At 39.5% G+C, this 25,761-nt stretch overlaps 1 protein-coding gene across 1 annotated transcript in view; it reads left to right on the plus strand.

Moving 5' to 3' along the window:
- Positions 1–450: 450 nt before the first annotated feature.
- Positions 451–25,761, plus strand: part of rabgap1l (RAB GTPase activating protein 1-like) — a 188,120-nt gene continuing 162,809 nt past the window's right edge. The window contains exons 1-3 of the mRNA XM_080430953.1: positions 451–492; positions 21,781–21,850; positions 24,441–24,704. Of these exons, the coding sequence (XP_080287079.1) occupies positions 24,501–24,704 (204 nt within the window). The 5' untranslated portion in view covers positions 451–492; positions 21,781–21,850; positions 24,441–24,500. The remainder of the gene's footprint in view (positions 493–21,780; positions 21,851–24,440; positions 24,705–25,761) is intronic.

Genomic DNA, 25,761 nt, shown 5'->3' on the forward strand with positions numbered 1-25,761 from the left:
ATACATTTTGAACTTGGAAGTGGTGAAATGGAACATTCTGCATAATAAGCACTCTACTTTTGGCACATTAAGTACATTTCATTTTGACACCAATGCTTTTGTACTTTTACTGAAGTAAAATTTGAAAACCGGACTTTTATTTGTAACAGAGTATTTCTACCATGTGGCATTGGTACTTTTACTTAAGTACAAAATGTGAGTACTTCTTCTACCACTGCTTTTACAATCTCGGTTAATTAATTTCACTTGCATTTTTATGCAGAAATCATGCACGCATTCAAATCATGCACGCATGAAGCATTTCCAAAAACGCAAAACGGCGCCCCCTGAAGTCACAGTCTTCGATAGGTTAGCACTGCTGGCGTTCCACAGACAGGACAGCGCCCCCTGGAGTCACAGTCTTCGATAGGTTAGCACTGCTGGTGTTCCACAGACACAGACACAGTGAAGTGACAGCCAGCAGACACACAGTCACACTCTCCACTAAAACAAGTAAGTTGACAGCTGTCTGTTGTTCGTTTTGTTTGTTTATTTCTTTGCGTGTGTGTTTGTTGACGTGTCCGTGTCGTCCTAAAGAAACTTTGCGTTTGGTGCTTGGCGTCCAGGCGGAATAATGTTGTTGTCGCAGCTTCCAAAAAAGGAAAAGAAATCAACAATAATGTCGTAGAAACAGTTTTGGACTGTTTGGGGAGCTTAGCTAGCAAGTGTGTAGAGATCCCATCGCCCCGGAGGCGCTGCCGCGCTGTGATTGGCTACGTTGGTTGGTTGCCATGGCTCTCCCTGTTTATTTCATGGAAATAATGCAATATTTCATGTAGAATCTATTTGTGGTAAATATGATGGCAGGGTGGTCTGTTTGTTTAGACAAGATATTCTATTAATTGTATTCTGTATGAGTTATTCTATCCTTTGTTTGTTCTATTTATTTTGTGATTTTCTTTTATGTTATATTAATTATAAAATTAATTTATTTCACAATAAAATGATCAAAATAGCGACAGTTCTCTGTTGGATAATACAATGGTTAGAGATGACATATAACAGTGGTTCTCAAAGTGGGGTCCGGGGTCCCAGGGGGTCCCCACAGCAAAATAAGTTTTATAAATGTACCATCAAAACCAGTTTAATACTCACTCTAACCTAGCTCTGGTCCATAGCGTTAGAAGGAGTTAAGGAGAACTCCTTCTAACGCTATGGAACAGAGCAAACTATAATCCTATATACACAGGCTATTTGAAAATAGCTGATCTGTGAGTTTGTAGATCTGCTATTTTCAAGAAAATCTTGAAAGAATTTTGGAATATTTCTTTAAACGGTTTTAACAACACAAATCTTGCATTTAATTTTATTAGTAGCCTAATTCTGTGATATATATATATATATATAATTAAAAAAATAATAATAATAATAATAATAATAATAATAATAAAAAAAAAATATATATATATATATATATATATATATATATATATATATATATATATATATATATATATTTATTAAAAAAACCATTAAAATACAGACCGTTACATTTGGCTTTTATAACGGATGGATGGAGTGGGCACTGGGCCCGTCCGTCCAGGCTATGGGATCTATGGAATCTAGCTTTACCCACACTTAGCATTAGCCGGGCTAGCATAGACACTGTTCTGTTCTGTTGTGTGTGTGTGTGTAGTGTGTAGTTGTGTTATGAACGGTGTGACAACAGGCGTGCTGTTGTCAGCGGTGTTGTGCTGTTTGATCTCACAACAGAAACACACACACCGTGACGGGGTGACACGCAGTGTGAAAGAAAACACACACTCCTCCTAAAGTCGAGCTAGCTTGCTAAGCAGCAGCAGCTAGTGTTGTACCATTAGTCTTCCTGTGTGTGTGTGTGTGTGTGTGTGTGTGTGTGGGGGGGGGGGGGGGGACTGGAGAGAGAGAGTGTGAGAGAGATCTGTATTGTCTTCTAGCTTCAGACATGAGAGAGACACACACACACACACACACACACACACACACACACACACACACACACACACACACACACACACACACAGAGAGACAGAGACAGAGACAGACACTGATTATAATATTTCTCCCTTTACATTTTTGTTTACATGCATATATGTTCCAATGGCAAAAACACAAGCCACGTTTTTGGCTTGTGTTTTTATTTTCAAGTTGGTTTATTTTTTATATATAAACTTACTATATGCTTGATGCAGAGTTTTTACGCAGCTCTGTCTGTACATTTAACCTATTAGGGCTAACTGTACATACATTTATTCTTTTTTTGTTTTATTTCACACTTACTTGCCTTGTTTTGGCAACATAAACATACGTTATGTTTCCCATGGCAATAAAGCCCCTCTAAATTGAATTCAGACAGACAGACAGACAGACAGGCAGTTATCATCTATCTTATTTTTTCCTGTTTGTGTTTTAAGTGAAGCTACAACAAGGACATTTCCCTTCGCTGCGGCACACTTTAACAAAACACACACTTTGTCTGTAGTCACAACCTAGCCTCTGCTAAGTGTGTGTGTGATACGGTGTGTAATAATAATGTGATAATGTTGACTTGACCCTTTCGAAAGCTGCAATCCCTACAGTTTCAGTATAGGCCTCCATGCAGCAGTGAGACTGCACTGCTGCATGCTATAGGCCTATACCGCCTGCAAAAAAGGCTGATGACGACGATCAGTGGTGTAAAGTAACTAAGTACATTTACTCGAGTACTGTACTTTTAAGTACAATTTTGAGGTACTTTTACTTTAGCGGAGTATTTCCAATTGTCTATACTTTTACTTCCACTCCACTGCATCTCGGAGGCAAATATTGTACTTTTACTCCACTACAATTAGTTGAAAACTTTAGTTACTAGTTACTTTGCAGATATAATTTATTACGTTATAAAACATTAACAACTTTAGCCCTATTTTATACCTAGGCTATTTGAAAATAGCCGATCTACAGTGAGCTTGTAGATCTGGAGCTATTTTCAAACATTTTAGTACTTTTACTTTTAGTACTTTTTAAGTGCATTTTGATACCAATACTTTTGTACTTTTACTCAAGTAAATGTTGAATTACAGACCTTTACTTGTAACGGAGTACTTCTACATTGCAGTATCGATACTTTTACTTCAGTAAAACATTTGAGTACTTTTTCCCACCACTGACGATGATAAGGCGATGGTAACCGCAGGGACCGAAATGTCGACGGCTCGACGCTTTCTTGTCGTTAGTTGTCATTCGGGGGGCTTCTCTCAGGTTGAGCACGACGCAGGATATGAACCCATCATCACGTCACTTTTCTCTGTTTCACACCTCAGACACGACCGCTGTGTTTGTGATTAGATAAGGACAGTATACAGTACAGACTGACAGGAAACACATTGTGCAGAGAGAGGAAATGAGCTGGATTTGGAGCCACAAGATTTTAGAACACAGCCATATTAAGATCTACTTAGAAATCATCTAAATGAGAATCAGAAACTGTTTATTAGCAATTAGGTCCGTGCAAAGAATGAGCTTTGGGCTCGTAGTGTCTTGACAACACAACAGTAAACAGTAATAATACACTAATGGAGACAAAGCAGGCCTGCATGGACATAATAATAATAATAATAATGATGATATTTTAGTTGTTGTTGGGTTGGGTATTTGCTACAATAGAGACATTTGCAAACACGTAGATTTAGTCCTCTGCATTTACAAAAATACAAAATAGCAGATCTACAAGCTCATAGCTCATGCCGCGCTATGAGCTTGTAGATCTGCTATTTTTGAAAAATCTTGAAACTTCGTGCAAATCTTTGAATATTATTTTTAAAGTGAACATTTGTAACTCAAATCTTTGCTTCTGGGGGGTCCCTGGAACAACATATTTCGAGATGGGGGTTCCGCGGCCAAATACATATAATTTTGGGTGGTCCTTGACATGAAAAAGTTTGGGAACCACTGATATAGCAACATACATTTAAAAAAAAAAAACTGTTAGGATTTAGAAGACATTTGTAGAACCCCCCCAGAAGCAAAGATTGGAGTTAAAAATGTTCGCTTTGAAAATACATACACATATATATTCATAGATTCGCACAAATTTTCTCGATTTTTCAAAAATAGCAGATCTACAAGCTCATAGCGCGGCACTCGGTGCCGCGCTATGAGCTTGTAGATCTGCTATTTTTGAATAGCCCAAAGAAATCTAAAATGACACAGATGCGTCCCCGTATTGAATGGGTTTAATACATTTAACCATCCTAACTATTAGGAGCAGTGGGTGGTATTAATACAGCCCCCCAGGGAGTGGTTAGGGGTTAAGTGTCTTGCTCAAGGGGCACGTCGTCGTCGTCGACGACACGTATAACTGAGTGGGCGGGTGGGAGAACCAGCGACCTTCCAGTTCCCAGACGGCCTCCCTCTCTGTCGCTCCACTCTCTCAGCTGCTGCCGCCCCTACATGATTCATATAATGGTGTAATAGAGGAGGTTTATGAGCAAGACACACGTTCAGGCAGACGGAAGTCATTTAAAAAAGAAAAACTAAAACATTTCACTGCACATGCACATGCATACATCAGCCTAGAGCAGTGGTTTTCAACCTTTTTTTAATGCCAAGGACCCCCTAATTTGATATGCATTTGGCCCTGCGGACCCCCATCTGAAAATGTTTTGTGCCAGGGACCCCCCCAGAAGCAAAGATTTGAGTTAAAAATGTTCGCTTTAAAAATATATATTTTCAAAGATATGCACACAAGATTTTTCAAAAATAGCAGATCTACAAGCTCATAGCGCGGCACCGAGTGCCGCGCTATGAGCTTGTATATCTGCTATTTTTGAATAGCCAGAGCTAAGTGGTTGAAACGATTGTGACGCTATGTTATCTAATTTCGCTGGGGACCCCCTAGTACTCCACCAAGGACCACTGGTGGTCCCCGGACCGCTGGTTGAAAACCACTGGCCTAGAGGTCTCAACGGGCCTGACAATTAAGGCTCGGCCCTAACTGGGCCCTAACTGGGCCGGCCAGAGGCTCGGCCCGGCCCGGCCCGGCCCGAACAATTAACCACACTTTTAGGTCCAAAAACCCCGAAAAGGTGTCATTATGTGCTTAATGTCCTCAAAGTCACACATCCAACAAGCTTTTAAACTGATCAGATTGGACCTTCCGTTCCAGAGATACCTGAGTAAAGTTCACTTTGAGCTGCATCCAACGCTTCCACTGCCATTTCCGTCGTCCTTACCGCTAGGCCGCTAGGGGCAGTTGAAATATGTCTTTTTTGGGGGTAATAGATCTTTTTTTTCTTCTTTTTTTTTCTTCACGGAACTAGTAATTACTAGGCCTGTCCCCGACTAAGGATTTGTATAGTCGAATCTGATTGGCGACTAATTGCCAATAGTCGACTGGCAGTCGACTAAGGACACCCCCCCCCCCCCCCCAAAAAAATAAATAATTAAAAATGACTTTTTTTTTGTTGCATGATTTGACTGAGAGATTGGCAGTGGAATCAATCAGTCTGATTCGACTGCCAATCTCTCAGTCAAATCATGCAAAAAATATGTTAAGCAATAGAGGAACATTCCATTTGGGCTGTAGGGGTGCTTAGTGTCTGATTTAACATACACTATTGGTTTCTCCCAATAAATCATGATGTATACCCTATTTTTGGCAAACTAGCCCAATCTCTCAGTAGAATAATAATAATAATAAAAAAAAAAAATTATAATTCGACTAAGAGATTGGCAGTCGACTCAGACACCCCTCGACTAATTAGTCGACTATTGGAATACTAGAGGTCAGGCCTAGTAGTTACCATTAGATTTTGGGCCCGGCCCCGCCCGAAAACGCCTGGTCGGGTAAGCTCGGGTTGGGGCAGAATGTGAGAATTGTACATCAGCCTCACGTGACAGATAAAGTGTTTGAATCTTATGTGACCAACTGACCATGTACAGTACCACCAGAGGAGTGGAGGCCAGGCCAGGGGAAGTGGACATTCCTCCCAGCTGGCCGCTGACTGCCCCTGGACTGTCTTTTGTTTTAACCCATTCATTCCGGGTAGCATCTGTGTCCTTTTTAGATTTGAGCTATAAGCATTATTTCTATACTTTGGCTATTCAAAAATAGCAGATCTACACGCAGATCTAGGCACTCTGCGCCGCACTATGAGCTTAATTATACGGTATATATGCTATTTTTGAATAGCCAAAGAGCTATGAGCTTGTATATCTGCTATTTTTGAATAGCCAAAGAAATCTAAAATGACACAGATGCTTCCCGTAGTGAATGAGTTAAAATAAACCTGCAGAAGCTGCATGCCGCCCCGACCAGCGCTGAAACCTTTAGACAAAAAAAAACTAAGGTTCAATGTCTTGAACGTCACTGTTAGTTTGTTTCAGACTCTAGGCAGGCAGAGTGTCCAATATTGTTGCTTTAAAATGATGATAAATGTCTCAAGTGTAAATAAAAATGGTCATCCAAATAACTACTGAGTAAACGGTAAGAAAGTTTCCAGTGAAGTATCTGATTTAATATACAGAAATGACAATGTTTTAAATGACAAACGACAGCCATGGATCTGCAGAATAACAGCCAGTAAGGGTCCATTTGGTTCCATTTTGTACAAGAGTCCAGTGGTGTAAAGTAGCTAAGTACGCATTGTGATCTTGTGGATCTGCTATTTTCAAAAGATTTTTATACATTTTATACATTTGAAAACTTGTGAAATGGGACATTCTGCACAATGAGTACTTTTACTTTTGGTACTTTAAGTACATTTTGATACCAATAATTTTGTACTTTTATTCAAGTACATTTTTAATTCTGGACTTTTACTTCTAACAGAGTATTTCTACATGGTGGCAGTATTGATACTTTTACTTAAAGTAAATAAATTGAGTACTTTTTCCCACCACTGTAAGAGTCTCAGAGTTACAAAGCTGTAAACGTCCATTTGGAACCCTGTGAAGGAACCCTGTGAAGGAACCCTGGGGGTCCCTGGACCACCACTTAGAGAACCACTAGTCCTAGTGTGTCAGTAAGTCAGGCGTTCAGGAGGTCATGTGGTGTTTGACTTCATGCCACGTTGACCCCTTGACCTGTGGAAGTGCAACAGGAAGGTTCAGCTTTTGGTTTTATTAACCGCTTAAAGCCCTAGTTTCATACTCTGTCCTGCACCCTTTGTAGAGCAGTGAAAATATAGCAGATTTACAAGCTCACGTTCCTAAAACGTAACCTGCTACCGCAACAGTTGTTACTGTTGATTAGAGTTAGATTAGATCAGATAAGAGTTGATTTGTGTGTGTGTGTGTGTGTGTGTGTGTGTGTGAGTCAGTGTTGTGAACTTGTAGATCTATTTTTTTCCCAATCTCGTCTAGCGAGACTTCCGGTGGGGACGCATTCAAGTCAATCACGTTGCATAGTTTTCTGTCACTGTGAACGTCAGATCTCACAAAAAAACAAACAAAACAAAAGCTATCAAAATATGCGATCTAGCGCAAGGCCTACTGGCGTGCGTGTTTAGCTGTGGGCGGACCCGGGCTGGAGTTATGACATTTTTTCTACTGTACCATTCATCCTAGGATATCATAATAACATCATAGAAAAGGTAAGAAAACCGACCGTGGTCCAAAATTCCCCTTTAAAGGTAGGGTAAGTGCTTTACTTTGGTTAAAATAAGTGTTAAATAGCTCTATATTCTGATAGTACTCATAGCTATAGAGTTCAGTAAAATGAGTCTCCCATGTCTCTCCAGCTCTCTATTAAACAGAAAATGCATTTTGCAGTGCTCTCTCCTGATTGGCTTACATTTTGTCACCTACCTGAAAATGTACTATATTCTGTTCACAAGAGCTGGAGAGACCTGTGACCGAACAAACGCTCTGTAGCAATGATTACTGTCAGAAGATAGAAGGCCTACTTTAACATTTTTAACAAAAATAAATAAAAAAATACCAAAACATATCACTTACCCTAACTTTAAAGTATATTTAGACGCCAATACTTTTTGCATATTGATTCAAGTAAGAATATTGTATACAGGACTTTTACTTTGCACATTGTGTTGTTGCTAGTTTTACTTCAGTAAAATGTTGGAGCTTTTCTTCCACCACTGCACTGAGACAATCTGACCTGTTGTTATTGAGAGAGTTTTATAAAAGACCATTATTATTGGAGGCTTTATTATACCCGCGTTGTCTTTTCCAGCGGCAGTTACCTCAGAGCACAGAACTGTGTGAAATCAGTGCCCAGTACAGAAGACTTGGCTTTGGTGTTAAAGAAAAATACAACCTCTAGTATTTGGGGAATATTCTGGGTTTTACCCGGACGCCAAAGGTGAAACATCATCTAAAACCATCCATTTTAATAACAATGTCTCTATTCAAACTAGGACTCCCTTTTTAAAATCCCATCTGTGTCCCAGGGGAGATGGGATGGGATCATCCCAAAATACATGTTTTTATGTCCCCTGGACGACGGGACGCCGTCGGTCTCGAGCCCTGATATGTAATTCATAAAGGCATTATCATTAACCCATTAAGACCTTGGACGCATCTGTGTATTTTTTTTTATTTGAGCTAAAAAAAACATTATTTTACACTTTGGCTATTCAAAAATAGCAGATATACAAGCTCACCGAGTGCCGCGCTACGAGCTTGTAGATCTGCTTTTTTTTTATTTTTTTATGTGTGCAAATCTTTGAATATATTTATTGTTTTAAAGCCAACATTTTTAACTTGAATCTTTGCTTCTGGGGGGTCCCTAGAACAAAATATTTTGAGATGGGGGTCGGCGGCCCAAATACATATAATTCTGGGGGTCCTTGACATAAAAGTTGGAGCACCACTGATATAGAAAAACATACGTTTTTCAGAAAAATGTTGGGATTTAGAAGACATTTGTAGAATCGGCTTCAGGTCTCAATGGGTTAATGTACATATGATTATGATTACACTCCTCTGCTGCTGTACTGACACCATCATCACTTACAGATCGTTGTTGTCGGGCAGAAACCTCTTATCCTTCATATTCGAATTTATTTATTTTTCGTAAATTATCGCCCTACTTGATCATACTACAGCGTCACACAACAGTAGGCCTGACCTCGACTAAGTCGACTAGTCGACTGGTTAGTCGCGGGGGGTCCGAGTCGACTGCGTGTCTCTTAGTCGAATCTAGTCGTTTTTTTTTCTTTTCGTTTTTTTTTAATAGCCAAAAATGTTTTAAATTGTTTTTTGGCCAAGTCTACACCTGCAACCACACGTAACTTCCACTTTATTCTTCTTATTCCTCGTCTTTGTATTGGTATTGTTTGTGTTGGAGCGCCTCAGTGCGGCTGCAGAGTTCATGTGCAACCTCTTCCAGAGAGAGATAGAGACACTAGAAACTCTGCTGGAGAGACAAAACAAACTGTGTAGACTTGGCCCTTTAAAATAAAATGTATTTTGGCCCTAAAAAAAAAAAAAAAAAGAAAAAAAAAATGGCAATTAGTCGCCAATTAGATTCGCCTAAACAAATCCTTAGTCGGGGACAGGCCTACACAACAGCATCAAAAGTAGCAGATCTACAAGCGCCCGCGACGCGCTTTGAGCTGAGCTTATAGATCTGAGCTTATAGAGCCGCTACTTTATCTGTTTTTGAATTTGAATCCCGAAAAGTAACAGTTTTAGACCAAGGTTATAAAAGTCTAGTTTTTTTTCTAATAATGAATCTAATCTAGTTAGTTTTAATTAGTTTTTAGAGCGGATTTGCTAGTTTTTTATTAGTTTTTATTTTTGAAAATGCTAATAGTTTTAGTTGGTTTTGATTAGTTTTACTGTTAGTTTTAGTTTTTTTTTAATACTTTGTCAGGTGCAGGATTGAAAAGGTAACTAATGTGTAATAAAAACGTATCAAAAGATAGCGTTTAAAAATGTATTCAGTTACAGATGAAACACCACCGAAAACTAAGGGCATTTTGTCTGTAATTTCAGTTTGTTTTAGTTAGTTTTTTAAACACACAATACAGTTTCAGTCAGTTACCGTTTATTTTTTTATCCTAGTTTTTATTTAGTTCAGTTAACACAAATGTTTTTTCAACTTTAGTTTTTGTTATTTCGTTAGTTTTCGTTAACTATAATAACCTTGTTTTAGACATATGAGGTTTCCAGCCGACAGAGGCGATCTACGCTTAAACACGATGGATATCTGCTGCTAAGTGCCGTCTCTCACCTGCACCAGAGACTGTGATCTGATGCTATTTATATCTGCTGCACATGTTTCTCTCTGTGCACTAGAAGCACAATTATTCTGCATTCTCATTTCACTTCTATTTTAACCATGCAGCTTATGTACAGCAAAGTACATAAGGTTCCAGGGGGTCCCCAGCAAAGTAGTTAATATAGCATCACAATCATGATGATCTACAAGATCACAGCGCGCTATTTTTTTTTTTTTTTACACAAATCTGCTCTTCTGGGGGGGTCCCTGGTACAAAACCTTTTTCTCTGCCGCCAAATACATATCAATTTGGGGGTCCTTGACATAAAAAGGTTTGAGAAGCACGGCTGTATGACTGTCATTGTATATTAGAAATTGTGTCTTGGACTTTGTTTCCTGAAAATACTAAACAAAAACATTTTACCCACTATTTTTCTTTTCTCTTCATACTGTTTTCTTTTCTTTTTTTCTCTTTTTCAAAACGCAAGAAACGTTTAGCCAGTAATCAAAATAATGTACTATGGCCAAAACAGGCCAGACATTTAATAATGTTATACTTTAATATACTCAAATACAGCGAAACTAGCCATTCTACATGCCTATTGTAAGCTTGAAGATGGGCTATTTTCCCTATTTTTTAACAGATGAATTCATACAGAATAATGGATACAATTCTGACCATAATGCAAAAATAATAATTCAAATTATCTCAAATAATTGTGGTCAGGTGATTATTGCGAACGCGAAGCCGCGCCTCCGACCAAGTGGAGCTTACTATGTAACTGCGCTTGGGTTGTGTGTGTGTGTGTCTCTGTCCGTGTGTGTCTCCATGTGTGTCTCTGTGTTCACGCTCTCATTGGATCGCGCCCCCATGTGACTCACGCTCGCTCTCATTGCCTCGCGCCCCCATGTGACTCACGTGCGTGCACTGCCTATTTGCAGCCGCCAGAGTGCGCCAGAGTGCAGGAATTTAGACAATGCTCTGCACACACACACACACACACACACACACACACACACACACACACACACACACACACACACACACACACAATGTCAATGTTCTCTCCCCATCACAGTGAAATAACACAGATTACAAGTCCGTAAATACACAATATTTTCGAGCTGCGTTCGCTTCCAGCGTTCGCGCGTCTTACTTGTGTAATAAATGACCTTGTATTTGCATATAACCTTGTGTGTCATTGCTCTCTCTCTTATCTGTGATACAGTACTTGGCAGCTGTGTTGCCATGTCCGCTTATTATAAGCGGGCTTATGGGCTTGTTTTTCTGTATAATCTGATTGCAGTTTTTTGGGCTTGTTTCTAAGGTGTAGTTGCTTATTTGGTGCTTGCTTCCTAAACCAGTGGTTCTCAAACATTTTCATGTCAAGGACCCCCAAATTAATATGTATTTGTCCGCGCACCCCCATGTGAAAAGATTTTGTGCCAGGGAGGGACTCCCCAAACAAGATTTGTGTAGTTAAAATGTTTCAAAAATATTCCAAATATTTCACATTCGTTTCAAGATTTGTTTTCAAAATAGCAGATCTACAAGCTCACAATCTGCTGTTTTCAAAGTTGATGTATACACAGGGTTCAAGTGGTAACATTTTCACTTTGTGCCGTGCTGCGAGCTTTTGGGGGGTCTCTCAATTTGAGGGTCCTTGGCACGAAAAAGTTTGAGAACTACTGATTTAGAAGGCATTTGTAGAATCAGGCCTCAGGTCTTAATGGGTTAAGTATGAAGTCATTTTACTTGGGACCCCCTGTGTGATCATGTGGTCTAATAGTCGCACTTCTTTTGGGCTTGTTTTGGTAGACCTGATCGCTTGTTCCTCTTGCTAAATCTGGCAGCACTGCTTGTGGCTGGGTCCAGTAGCTAACTGTACGTGTGTGTGTGTGTGTGTGTGTGTGTGTGTGTGTGTGTGTGTGTGTGTGTGTGGTTTGATTGTTTACTGTACGTGTTGCACAAGCTTCCTCCTGCTGACTGTGTTTTATCAGCCTGTAGCAAAGCTCAACTGCTGTAGTTATAACAGTCCTCCTTGGAACTGGCCGCTTCTCTATACAGCAGTAATAATAATAATGATAATACATTTGGTTTGTAACGCACTTTACATTTTCACAAATCTATGTGTGCTACAGTGTTCAAAAACATTGGCATAAAAACAGCAAATTGGGGAACAAACAACAACATCCTAGGGATAAAAAAAGTTGATTAAAAACTAAGAGTTCTCAATGGGTCTGAAAATTAAGGCCTGACCCTAACTTGGCTCTAACAATTACCATAATGTTAGGCCCGAACCCCTCCCCACCCCATGCAGAATTTGAGAACTCCATTAAAAACTACGGTAGGTAAGATTAGGGCATAGGAAAAAAAGGCCTTAGGCCTGCAACTATCCATAATTTTCTTAGCGATTATCCCATCAATTAATCTTTCAATTAATCGAGAAGCGTGAATCTATATCAAACAAGTAAACGTAAAAAATGAAAATATAATTGACACGTGCGTAATACTATGTAATACTTTGTCGCACGAAACTAGAAAAAAGTAGCAGATCCACAAGCTCACATTATGTGTCGCATCGTGAGCTTGTAGGTCTGCTATTTTCACTATTAACCCATTTAAGACCTGGAACGCATCTGTGTCACTTTAGATTTCTTTGGCTATTCAAAAATAGCAGATATACAAGTGAACAAAGTTCAAATGGCAGGGCTTATCTGATCTGCACATCTCAGTATGACATTATGAGTCATGCGTGAAATACATGAAATGTATTAAATCATATTGCAACAAGAAAGATTGCATACTGCTGCCAACAGTGCTACTGTCAAGACATGTCGTTTCCACATTTGATGACAGTAACTCTGCCTACTATTGGTCTATCTATTTGGAACATAATGCCTTAACTTTTTAACACAAAACTAAATCCCCTTCAACAAAGACAACATTACGGCATAAGAAAAGGAACTGTAAAAATGGGCTTATATTGCACAATGCTCTAGTGCACTAAGATAATAGTTTTTTCAATCTCTTTGCAGCTCAACTAATAAGATGAAAACTGTCTTTGGTCATCATGCAGTTAGGGTAGGAATTATTACTGCACCACCATGTAGGTAGTAGCCACCACAAAAATACTGGTACTCCTCTCCTCTCCTGGTTGGCATTACTGTATGGAAGTCCTGAGACAAGTGTTTGTTGTTGGTAAAGCAGGAGAGCTAGGCCTGTGACACACACACACACACACACACACACACACACACACACACACACACACACACACACACACACACACACACACACACACACACACACACTCTGGCACAGATATGTTGACTGCAGTGAGTGTGTTCTCAGAGATTTGGTTGCAGGTTGAGTCTTTGTTTGATTTGAATTCCCAAAAAGGCCATTCGGGTCATTTGAACCGTTTTATTATTATTTAGACACCAGTGTCCTCTTGAGGCTAGGGATGGAAGATTAACCCCAAATATATCTAAACCTCTAACTGACTCAATCTTGCTTATGTAGGTTTATCAAATAATTCAAAAGCTGTTCAAAACAAAAAAAGTTAACAAATCTAGACAAAAACACTTTAATATATTTTTGATAATCTACAAAATTCTTTAGTCTTATTCATCCCTGTATTATACTCCGTTGTGCATGCAATCTACAGGATCAAATCTACAATCTACAAGGTCACAATTAGGGAAAAGATTCAAGTTTGAGGTTAGGGTTAAGATTAGACATTTAGAGATTAGATTTAGGGGTTCGAGAATTAGTGTTACGTTATGCCTGATTTATACAGAGTTGCACACTGAAAATATCAGATCTACCAGCTCACTATTTTCGACATTATAATGTTATGCTTAAATGTCCCAAAAAAAATATAAGTAAAAATGCCATTCATAAGAAAAATGTTGATGTCCTCACAAGTATAGTAAAGTGTGTGTGTGTGTGCGTGGGCATGTACGGGTGGTGTACAGATTGGTGTCACCACAGCTCAGGACACTCCCAGTGCTCCAGACTGGTGGCATCATGCTTGGGTCTGGTGGTTAAACTCAACCATAATGACTGCTTACTCTAAATGTTTTGTGTGTGAGTTTTCCTGAGTCCCCCCCCCCCCCCCCTCTGGTAGAACTCCTCTGCCACCAGTGTTAAATATAAATCAATCATTTTCTGATCGTATTAATTGATTAATCGTATTAAAACAGTTTAACGCAGTGGTCCGAGACCCAAAAAAGAAATTGGATCCGAACTAGGGAAAATAGCCCATCTAGATCTGATATTTTCACAACTTCTTAAGATTTTTTTTTTAATTTAATAAAAATTGGTCCACGACCCACATATGGGTCCCAACCCTCTGTTTGGGAAACAGTGGTTTAACGGATAATCATTAACATTGCCTAAACACGGCATCTCTGTATCAGTTTCATAGAAAGAGGAGAACCATACCTTGGGGATTTCTACATAACGCTGGTATATGCATATTATACCTGATGCCTCCCAAGCCTATGGCTGTTATATTAAATAACACACTATTCTGTTGGTTAACACTCCTCTGTTGAATGGCACAACTACTCAATCAATGCTCTAGATCAGTGGTCTTCAATGTTTTGCAGGCCAAGGACCCCCTAGCTGAGAGAGAGATGAAGCAGGGACCCCCCCAATACATATTGTATAACATTGTGTTGCAGACTAAACTTTTTCATAGATTTCATAGATAGTTGGATTCATGCTAATGTGCATGTTCAGATAGGTAACCTTTTAAACCCTCAATATTTAGTCTACCGTATTTTCCGCACTATAAGCCGCACCGTCAGTGCGCCTTATAGTGCGGATGCGCCTTATAATCCGATGCGCCTTATATATGTATCAATATTGGTTCCCTTGGTTTCCGCACTATAAGCCGCACCGTCAGTGCGCCTTATAATGCGGTGCGCCCTATATATGAAAATAATACATTTATTGAAGGTGCGCCTTATACTCAGATGCGCCTTATAGTGCGGAAAATACGGTACTTGACAGCTGGCTCTGTACTTGGTCTGCTCTTTTTTCCCCCTCTACACAAACTCTCCGAAAATAGCCGATCTACAAGCTCACAACGCCTCGCGGCGCGAGGCGTTGTGAGCTTGTAGATCGGCTATTTTCGGAGAGACAAGACAGTTGAACCACTTTCAACTTGGTGTCCCTGTTTTGGACGATGTTCAGAAATGTTGAAAAAAATGTTCAAAAGAATTTCACAAATATTGAAAACGGTAGTTCTACTAACTCCTCCAAGCTGAGACACAGTGCTGAGTGGTCAGATGGCTGGGCCGTGGGCATTTGTGTTCCACCTTGGATCAATGGAACTAACAGGGTATACTTTAAGCTCCAATATATTAGCCTGGCATGGTCAGAGTAATATCACTGCCCAGGGCTATTTTATTTATTTATTCTTTTTTAGCTCTGGCAGATTCATCTGGTTTTCAGGATACCAATATATTGGTATCCAGTGACGGAAGAATGTATGCAATATTTATATGAATTCAAATTAAATGTTGTTTAAGTGATATTTCTTGGTTGAATTAAGTGTTAAATATCTCAACAGCTCCCAGTCTAAGCCACTCTGGTTCAGACTGGTTTGTCCAGGCCTGCCAGGCAGACCAGTTTCACCATAGTGTCTCATAGCTGCCAACATGAGGCTGGGCAGATTGTCTCTGGGCTATTCTTCTGGCGTATAGCCTCGCCAACCCCACCCCAGTGTACATAGGTGGCGGGTAATGAAGGCTAGGGTAGGCTAAGCCTTCCCAAATGTTATGCTGGGAAATTCTGGGAATTGTGCAAATTATATATAATATAATGTGCGCAGCATTATTTAGTTACTTTTTTGATAATAAATCAGTACAATCAGGCAAAAATAAGAATTAAATAACCTAACCCTAACCTAACCCTATAACCGAAATAAAGTAACCAAATACCAAAAAGAAACTAACAAATCGCCCAGAAACCGTTTTTTTTTGCGCTCGTGCACGGATTTCGGCGTCAAGCTCACCCGCCGCCTATGCCAGTGTAACTCTACGGCTGTGCGAGCTGGGCGGCTCAAACATTTTCATGTCAAGGACGAGGGTTGGCTGTGAATCTTCTGCCATCTCACGATTCTCCATTAGATTCCGATTCTTGGGGGTCACGGTTTTTCGATTCAAAACGATAAAAAAAAAATCGATTCTCATTAAGAAATGATTCCCAATCAGTTTTATCTAAATTATTTCAGTCATATTGTTTTCATATGGACTTTCACAACCAAGTGTATAGCCTAGTTATCCAACAGCTCAAACTAAAAATCATGTAATACCAGAGAGGGTCGTGTAGAAATTAATGGCTTTGATGGAATCTTAGATTAGATGTAGTTCTATTTGATATTTGATGCGGAAACACAACATAATTGCCTTGATGCAGATGACATTAACGAGTGTCAACGAGCGTCAGCTGGACAGTGACACACACCCTTCAGCTTTAAAAAAAAGTCCTTGAATATTATATGACGTGAAGACCTGATAATGTTTACTGTGATTAAAGGGATACTTCACTTTCGGGCCGGGGACACATTTAAAAAAAATATAAAAAATAAATGAAAAAAGTTATGGAAAATTCATGGCCCCCTCACACATTAGTAGGACACTGCGTGTCGTGAGGGGGCCATGAATTTTCCATAACTTTTTTCATTTATTTTTAATATTTTTTTTAAATGTGTCCCCGGCCCGAAAGTGAAGTATCCCTTTAAGGTAAGCTTACATTTCACCATAGAGTTAAAAAAAAAAACTCTAGGGGTTCCAACACCCCTATCAAGGACCCCCAAATGAATATGTACATGATTTGTGTTGTTAACATTTTTCAAAAATAGTCTACATTTTTCAAAATGTCTTTGGAAATGGCAGACACGATGCGTGGTGAGCTTGTAGATCGTATGGGCTAAAATGGTTAAACTGAATGTAATGCTATATTTACTAAATTTGCTGGGGACTCCCTGGAACCCTCTCAATGACCCCTGGGGGTCCCCAGACCCCACTAGGGATGTGTAAAAGTGACCAAAATGAAAATCGATTACTATAATTCTATTCTTACCGATTATTCGAATATTCGACCACGCCCTTTTTTCTTTTAAATTGGGGGAAACATTATTATTATTATTATTTTTTACTGGGATTTGTTAGGGTGAAATTGTTCTGGGGATTTTCATCAAATGACTCATAGGTTACAATAACCGCATTGCATTGGCCTATAAACTGATTTTCAGAAATTAACAAAGACAGTAGCATGTACATATTTTGCATTATTGTAACTAAACTATTAAAGGCGTGGTGAAATAAACAATATAGCCTTTACAACAGAACTTAAAAAGATAAAAATAGATCATAATATTTCTTTTTAATAATCGATTTTTATCCTACAAACGACTAGTCGAATATTTGAATAGTCGGACTCATCCCTAGACCCCACTTTGAGAACCAATGCACTACCAATGCAACCAATGCAAAACTTTATTAATAAAGTATCTATCTATTTAGATATTTGATATAAATTTAATCGGACGCGCCCCCTTCCTATATAAACCCATTGTAACTTCAAACTCCATCATTCTAGACTCCACCATTCTAGACTGTCTCACACACATAATGTGTGTGACATTGTGTGTAGAATCTGTGTGAGACTGTAGGACATGTGACACAGGACTACAGCGCTGCTGGACTCAATGCACTTTATAATTGAATACATGTGATGAGTCACATGATACTGTAACTGTCATGCAATACTGGTTTTACTGGGACACCATGCTCCGTGTGACACCATGTTGTGTCTGTGTGGTTACTGTTTTTTACTGGGAAACCTTGTTCTGTGTAACACCATATTATGTCTGTGTGTGGCTACTGGTTTAATACTGGGACACCATGCTCTGTGTAACACCATGTTATGTCTGTGTGGCTACTGGCTTGACTGGGAGACTGTGTGTTTGTGTGTGTGTGTTACAAAGACATAATGATTCACCAGTTTATCATCCTTCTCCTGGTGACTTTAATAGAAGAAATTCCAAGACATACAGAGAGAGTCATTGAAATTCAATTAACACACTGCATTCTTGCTGATTGCATTATGTGCATTATATGCTATAAAAGTAGCACTGTGTGTGTGTGTGTGTGTGTGTGTGTGTGTGTGTGTGTGTGTGTGTGTGTGTGTGTGTGTGTGTGTGGTGTGTGGTGTGTGTGTGTGTGATGTAGTAAACTGGATTTTTTTCACATACTAGAAATAGTTGATTATGCTTTATAAGTAGAAATGTGTTATTTTGAGTGCTGAATAAAAGTGTCAGGGAGTTGGTAGTAGTACATATGTAACTTTTATAAGTGGCATGCTGTTTCAAATCACAGCCTAGCTTGTAAAATGTGTCATTAAATAGTTTGTGGCTTTAGAATTGGGAATGGACCTGACTGCTGAAACGGCAAGGTGATGTAATCACTGAGTAAACACTTCTTTGAAGGTTGTGTGCAAATGAGTGCTTGAGTGTGTGTGTGTGTGTGTGTGTGTGTGTGTGTGTGTGTCTTCTAAAAGCCTCTACCTTCTACAAACCCTGGAGGAATGTAAGAACACAACCGCAGACATTTACTGTAATTTACTGTGTGTGTGTGTGTTTGTAGTACGAGTACAGTATGGTTGAATTTGGGAACCAGACATTGTGAGGACCATTTTCCTGGTCCTCACAAGAAGAATAGTTTGTTTTTATGGTTATAAATGATTTGGGGGAGATCAATAGCTGATTGCTAATCAGAGCGATAACCCCACCCATCTCCCAGACTCAGAGTTATCAGTTTGAATGAAGGTCGCATTATGTGCAGGATGTAATTTGCGTATAGATGTGAGTGGACTTAATTTAACACATTGGGTGCCAGAGGTTTATTAAAATATTATACGTTGAGTGCCTGGATTTTTAACAATTTTTTAACCTTTTTCAAGTAGTCACAAAATATTTTCAGTGATCACCGTCCTCACGGTGATCCCCTCATTACACACATAGAGGTCTCGTACAATCGGGGGGAAAAAAATTAAAAACATTCGGTAATCCGTTCCATAGTTGCAGCCAGTTGAAAATAGTCGAAAATACATTGTAAAAAAAAAAAAGTACACAAGGAGCCGAGATACAGGCTTTTGAAGTCATAAGTTAACCAGGAAGTGGATTGGAGTCTAAATCTTCGAAAAATGATATCTCCTGGTGCTGTGAAGGAAAAAAGAAATTTTTAAATTTTTAAATTTTTAAATTTTTAAATATTTTTTTCAAAAACGTATATACGGTTTTGGCACTCAACAGGTGTATTTGAAAAGAAGTATATATACGGTTTTGGCACCCAATGTGTTAACTGAAACTCAACTTTTAAAAGAAAACACCTCTCTGCCAGGGATCACCCTCCCCTGTGCCAATGTTGGCACCCGTGCCTAAGGTTGCCTACCCCTGGTTTAGGGGTTAGAGTTAGAATTCTTCTTGATCATATTCAGTTTCGTGCAGTTTTCGCCCACCAAATGTATTAAAAAAATCACACCCTGTGTGAAGTGGGCGGTGTCTTGCTAGCTAATCACAATACTGAATGGAGTCAATCAATCATGTAAAAAAGATAAATACATTTATTGAAACACTCTTTATGATGGACGAAACCATAAGTTGAAAAAAACCAATTTATGTTTTTTTTCAAGTTATGGTTGCTTATATAGGACTATGCACATGTGTCATGTAACACTGGCCAATCACAGTCCTGAATAGATTGTGATTGGCCAATCACAGCGCAGGATAATTCTACAAATTTCCTGGGCCCGGATCACAGCGCAGGAAAATGTACATTTTTCCAAATCTCACTTATAGGGGCAGTTTCACCGCCCAAAAAAAGGCGAAAATGTCACACCCATAACCTCTGTGGATGCCAGCGTGCTGCAGTACACTGCCCAGTACGCCATACAAGTTTTCCCACATACGTTTTATGTTTTTTGAAAACGCACATCTTTATTAGTGGAAGTTAATGGGGCTCTTGACGGTGCTGAACCCTATCCCGACTCATACCGTGCGTATGTCATCATGACTTCATGTGACCAGCCCTGTGATGTCACTCATACTATTATGTCACAGATGTCTGACATCACAGAATGAGTGACATCACAGGGCTGGTCACATGAAGTCTGACATCCCTGCCGTCCCCATGAATAAACGTAAGATTTTTGGACTGATTTACAAGCTTTTTTAAAGGAGTAGTTCACCCAAAAAATTACTTATTTTCTATCAATTGCACACCCCATGAAGCCTTGAATCCATGGATTTATTTGTGTTTTTGTTGCATTCCTAAACTAATAATTTGATTCCTGTCTCCTACCGGCTAATGTATCCGGTAGGAGACACAAAGTAGATTCTTTGTGTCTCCTACCGGAAATACACCCGGGCATCAAATTATTGGCTTAGGAATGCGACAAAAAACACAATAAATCCATGTATTCAAGTCTTCATGGGGTGTGCAATTGATAGAAAATAAATCATTTTTTGGGTGAACTCCTCCTTTAATGAATTTTTTTTTACGTTTTGGGAAAACCGACGCACATAATAACATGCGCAAAGTATGGTAACCAGGTTGAAAGTGGTTAAAACCTTAAAGTTTTCTTCTGAGTGATGTTGGACAATCACCATTTTTCTTCAGACCAAACCTCTCCAAAGTAAACATGTTTCATTTGATAAATGATTGTATGTTATATGTGTGTGATAGGTGTGTGGTGGAGATGATAGTTTCCCATTGGCTCAGTGTGTTCACACAGTGCACACAGCTGTTAAACAGTGTTTAGTTATTCTTCCTACAGTATGTTTGATGTCATTCTATTGTTTGTTAACTACTGTTTATGCTTCATTTGCTGTACGTTTCTATGGATGCACAAGCTTTGAGTTTTGACCTCACTGAGTGCCGCGCTATGAGCTTGTTAGATCTGCTATTTTTTGAATAGCCAAAGAAATCTTAAAATGATTGAACGGGTTAATACATAAAACGTTTCCATGTGTGTTAGTTATGATTTGAGGAGCACTTTGAGTTGTCTTCTATGTATGAACGCCTTACAAATAAAGTGTACGGTGAGTATTATAATGTTAAAAACAGGGGTCTTCAGGCCAAGGACCCCTTAGCTGAGAGAGAGATGAAGCAGGAACCCCCAGTACATGTATATACACATTATGTAGCATATTTCATAGCTTCATAGCCTTGTGTAAATTAATTAATGTTTATGTTTTCTATGAATATGTTGGATTCATGTTAACGTGTATTTCCAGACATTTAACCCAACTGAAACCCTCAATACTTAGTAAACTTGACCTTTTGGCTCTGTACTTGGTCTGCTCTTTTTTTCCCAAACCTCTGTGCCGAAAATAGCAGATCTACAAGCTCACATGTCGTGAGGAGTTTGTAGATCGGCTATTTTTGGCTAACGTTCTCCTCAGAATAGGGATGCCTGGGGGTTCAAGTGGTTAATGTAAAAAAAGAAAGAAAAAAAAACTCTTGAGGACCCCCTGATTTAAAATAACATGAATGTTACTTTGTGCTCGTCTGTGTAGGAGAGCAGGGGCAGCAGCAAGAGGAGGAGACACCCCCCCCCCCCCTGTGACAGGAGGAGAGGAGAAGGAGGTGAGAAGAGGAGCAGACCACCGTAATAACCACACATCAATGAACCACCACCGTCACTTGCCTGGGCCTCATTGCCCAACGTAGTAGGGGTGTGCCGATTTCACGAAACGATACGATATTGAGCACACAACTTCGATACGATTTCGATACGATACGCACTTTTTTATTATGAAAATATATGGGGGAGAAAAAAAGCAAATGCAAACAAATATTTCTGTTTTTGCATTATTCAGACATGCAAACTTGTAGCTTTTCATCTTCCACTAGCCGTTTTGAATCCAAATAGGGCAATAGTGTGACACCTGACCCGAAAAAAAACAACATGTTGTCACCCTTTTCACCTCGGGGCTGTTTGCATGCCTGATTATTATTATTGTAAAAAAAAAAAAAAAAAATCAAACCGATATTTTTTTTTCTCCAAAACGATATATCGTCACGAAAACGTATTGCGATATATCGCGGGACGATATATCGGCACACCCCTACAACGTAGGCATTTAGCAGACACTCTTAATCCAGAGCCACTTACAGTAAGCAAAGTCAAAACTAAATCAAATGCAGAGAGACAGTGTAGCAGAGTCCTGCACGGGTCCAATTTTGAGAACCCGCGCGGCGCGCCCGCCCGTCAATACTCAGATCCGTAGACCCGACCCGTCACCCGTGATTATTTCAAAATACGAACCAGACCCGCCCCGCCCGTCAAATAAACGACCCGTTGTCCGCCCGTTTACCCGTGTAAAATGTAAATCCTTTTGAAAAGTGTGTTGAAAAAGATAGCAGCCTTCAACAACAGCGCTACATTCAGTGGTCAGGTATTGTACAGAAATCAAGTGAAGACGGAGGAGCGAGCTTAAGCCACGCACGCGAACGCGCATCTACGCAGCACACGTGTGTCGTTGTTTACGTCATCAGATGGTTTTAATTTGAAGGTTTAACAGGATGTTTCAATGTGTTTTTGTGAGTTAAGATAACTGACCAGCGTGCTCCATGCAGTTGTGCTGTGTTAAGTTACACAAGTGACGTTGTTTGGGAGGAAACGGTGCTCTCTGATTTTCACAATAAAATGATACCCGCCCGCGATTAGTTCAGTACCGCCCGTCCCCGTCCCCGTACCCGTGATCTTATCAAAGTAAAAAATTCACCCGTTTTCACCCGTCAAACGCGGGTACCCGTCGGGTATCTGCGGGTACCCGGCCCGTTGCAGGACTCTGCAGTGTAGTGCCTCAGTAATCTAGGTTCATAGGTCAACCAAGAACCTAGCATCAGTCTACACCAGTGGTTCTCAAACGTTTTCATGTCAAGGACCCCCCCAAAAATGATATGTATTGGCCCACGGACCCCCATCTCTTGACCCCCAGGGGGAGTCCCCACATGATTGTGGGGGGTCCCCAGATGACAGTTAAGTGATGATTTAAGGACTTTTAAGAGCTTTTTTAATACCTCAAACAAACAGGAAGAAAGAAAAGAAAAACACAATTACTGCATCAAAAGTTATCAGCAAACTATACTATAAGAACTGGTCAATATATATTGATATATATATATAATATAAGAAAGAGGCAACATTTTTGAAAAAAGCGGATTTACAAGCTCACAACGCCAGGCGTTGTGAGCTTGTAAATCTGCTATTCTCACAATATTTATCTTCGGAACCGAGCCAAACTAAATGTAATGCCTCAACTCCTACAATTCCAAGTGCTTGTCAGGGTGGGGGGTCCCCAGTTCAAATATGATTATATCGGGGGGTCCCCAGTTCAAATAGGATTATTTTGGGGGGGGTCCCCAGTTCAAATAGGATTATTTTAGGGGGTCGCGGCCTAAAAAGGTTGAAAACCCCTGTCCTAGGCTATAAGACTGCTAAATGAGAAAGAAAACTATGAACTATCTTCTGTGGTGTTATGGCCTTGTATGCTCATCTGGGTTTTTAAACAGTTTTTAACCTTATTTTAGATATGGCTTTAGGGCTGTTAATAGTTTAGTATTGTTATTTATGTATTGTTTTTATTGTGTACCATGGAGCAGCCCAACCTAAGGTTTTCACAGTGCATGTAGTCGTACATCCTTGTGCAGTGGTGTAAAGTAACTAAGTACATGTACTCAAGTACTGTACAATGTTGAGGTAGTTTTACTTTACTGGAGTATTTCCAATTTTCAGTACTTTTACTTCTACTCCACTACATCTTAGAGGCAAATATTGTACTTTTACTCCACTACAATTATTTGAAAACTTTAGTTACTAGTTACTTTGCAATTATCAATTATTATATTATAAAACACACATTAACCACTTTAGCACTATTTTATACCTAGGCTATTTGAAAATAGCCGATCTACAAGCTCACAGCTTGTAGATCTGCTATTTTCAAACATTTTAGTACTTTTAGTTTTGGTACTTTAATTACATTTTGATACCAATACTTTTGTACTTTTACTCAAGTAAATTTTGAATTCAGGACTTCTACTTGTAACAGAGTATTTCTATATTGCAGTATTGATACTTTTACTTAAGTAAAATATCTTGAGTACTTTTTCCACCACTGTCCTCGTGACAATAAATGTCTTGAATCTTGAATGTGGTCTCATCCTGTAGCGGTGGAGAGGTCGCTCTCCAGCTGAACGTTGGGGGGTTGAGGTCCAGGGCTTTCCAGCCATGGACGACAGCTCTTCCCTGGGCAAAGTCAGCATTAACACCCTGGAGGACAACCGTTCCCTGGGCAAAGTCAGCGGCTCCACAGAGTCCGTGGCCACCGTCACCAGTGAGGAGTTTGTTCTGGTTCAGACCGGTGGAGGAGGAGGTGGAGGTGGAGGTGGTGGAGGATCGCCCCATGGGTCCGAGGGCAAGCCAAGGCTGAAGGTCAGGCTCACACACACACACACACATGTGACACCTCCTGCTTCTCATGCAGTAGCTTGATTGGTTTGGTTAACCACTTAACCCATTAACTCTTTCAGTGCCAATGAAATAAAAACAAATATTGCGAACTGTGCCAACTTTTTTCTTTTTTTTTTTCAAAGTAAAAAAAAAGTGCTTAGGAAGCGAGATACAGACTTTTTCAGTTATAAGTTAAACAAAGAGTGGATGGAGCTACAAATCTTCAGATAATGATATCTTGGGTTCTGAAAAAAATAAAAATATTTTTTTATTTATTTATTAAAAAAAAAAACCTCAGGATTTCTCGTTCTGGCACTGAGGGTATAACCCTAAAACTCGGGATAACTCGGGGCTTGGCACTGAGAGAGTTAAAGGGTAAGACCACTTTTGTAGAGGTTTGGGTTGTGTAGTTACCTTGCCATGATGTAACTCCAAAGGTGGGCAAGAAATCAAAAATAATTGCTCCATTGATTAGAAATTGATAATTCTAAATTTTCTCCTCATTGACTTACATTGTACGGTAAAACAGCTCTCAAAGTCACTCTTTTAGCCCATAAATGAACCCAAACATAGCTGATTCAGACAATATAGAGCATCACCAAACCCAGTACTGTTTGTTTTTTGAATAAAAATGTCAACTTCCTGTTGATTTGACTATTTGAAGATCTGGATCCGGATCCGCGGATCCAGTCCAGGTTTTCTACTTATTAAAAATGGCAAAATCAACAGGAAGTTGACATTTTTATTTAAAAAAAAAACAGTACTGGGTTTGGTGATGTTCTATATTGTCTGAATCAACTTTGTTTGCGTTTGTTTATGTGCTAAAAGACTGACTTTGAGAGCTGTTTTACCGTACAATGTAAGTCAATGAGGAGCATATTTTGAATTATCAATTTCTAATCAATGGAGCAATTATTTTTTATTTCTTGCCCACCTTTGGAGTTACATAATGGCAAGGTAACTACATAACCCAAACCTCTACCAAAGTGGTCTTGCCCTGAAGCCGATTCTACAAATGTCTTCTAAATCCCAACAGTAT

This window comes from Gymnoscopelus braueri (assembly GCF_963280865.1).
Source record: "Gymnoscopelus braueri genome assembly, chromosome: 6".
NCBI classification, from domain to species: Eukaryota; Metazoa; Chordata; class Actinopteri; order Myctophiformes; family Myctophidae; genus Gymnoscopelus; species Gymnoscopelus braueri.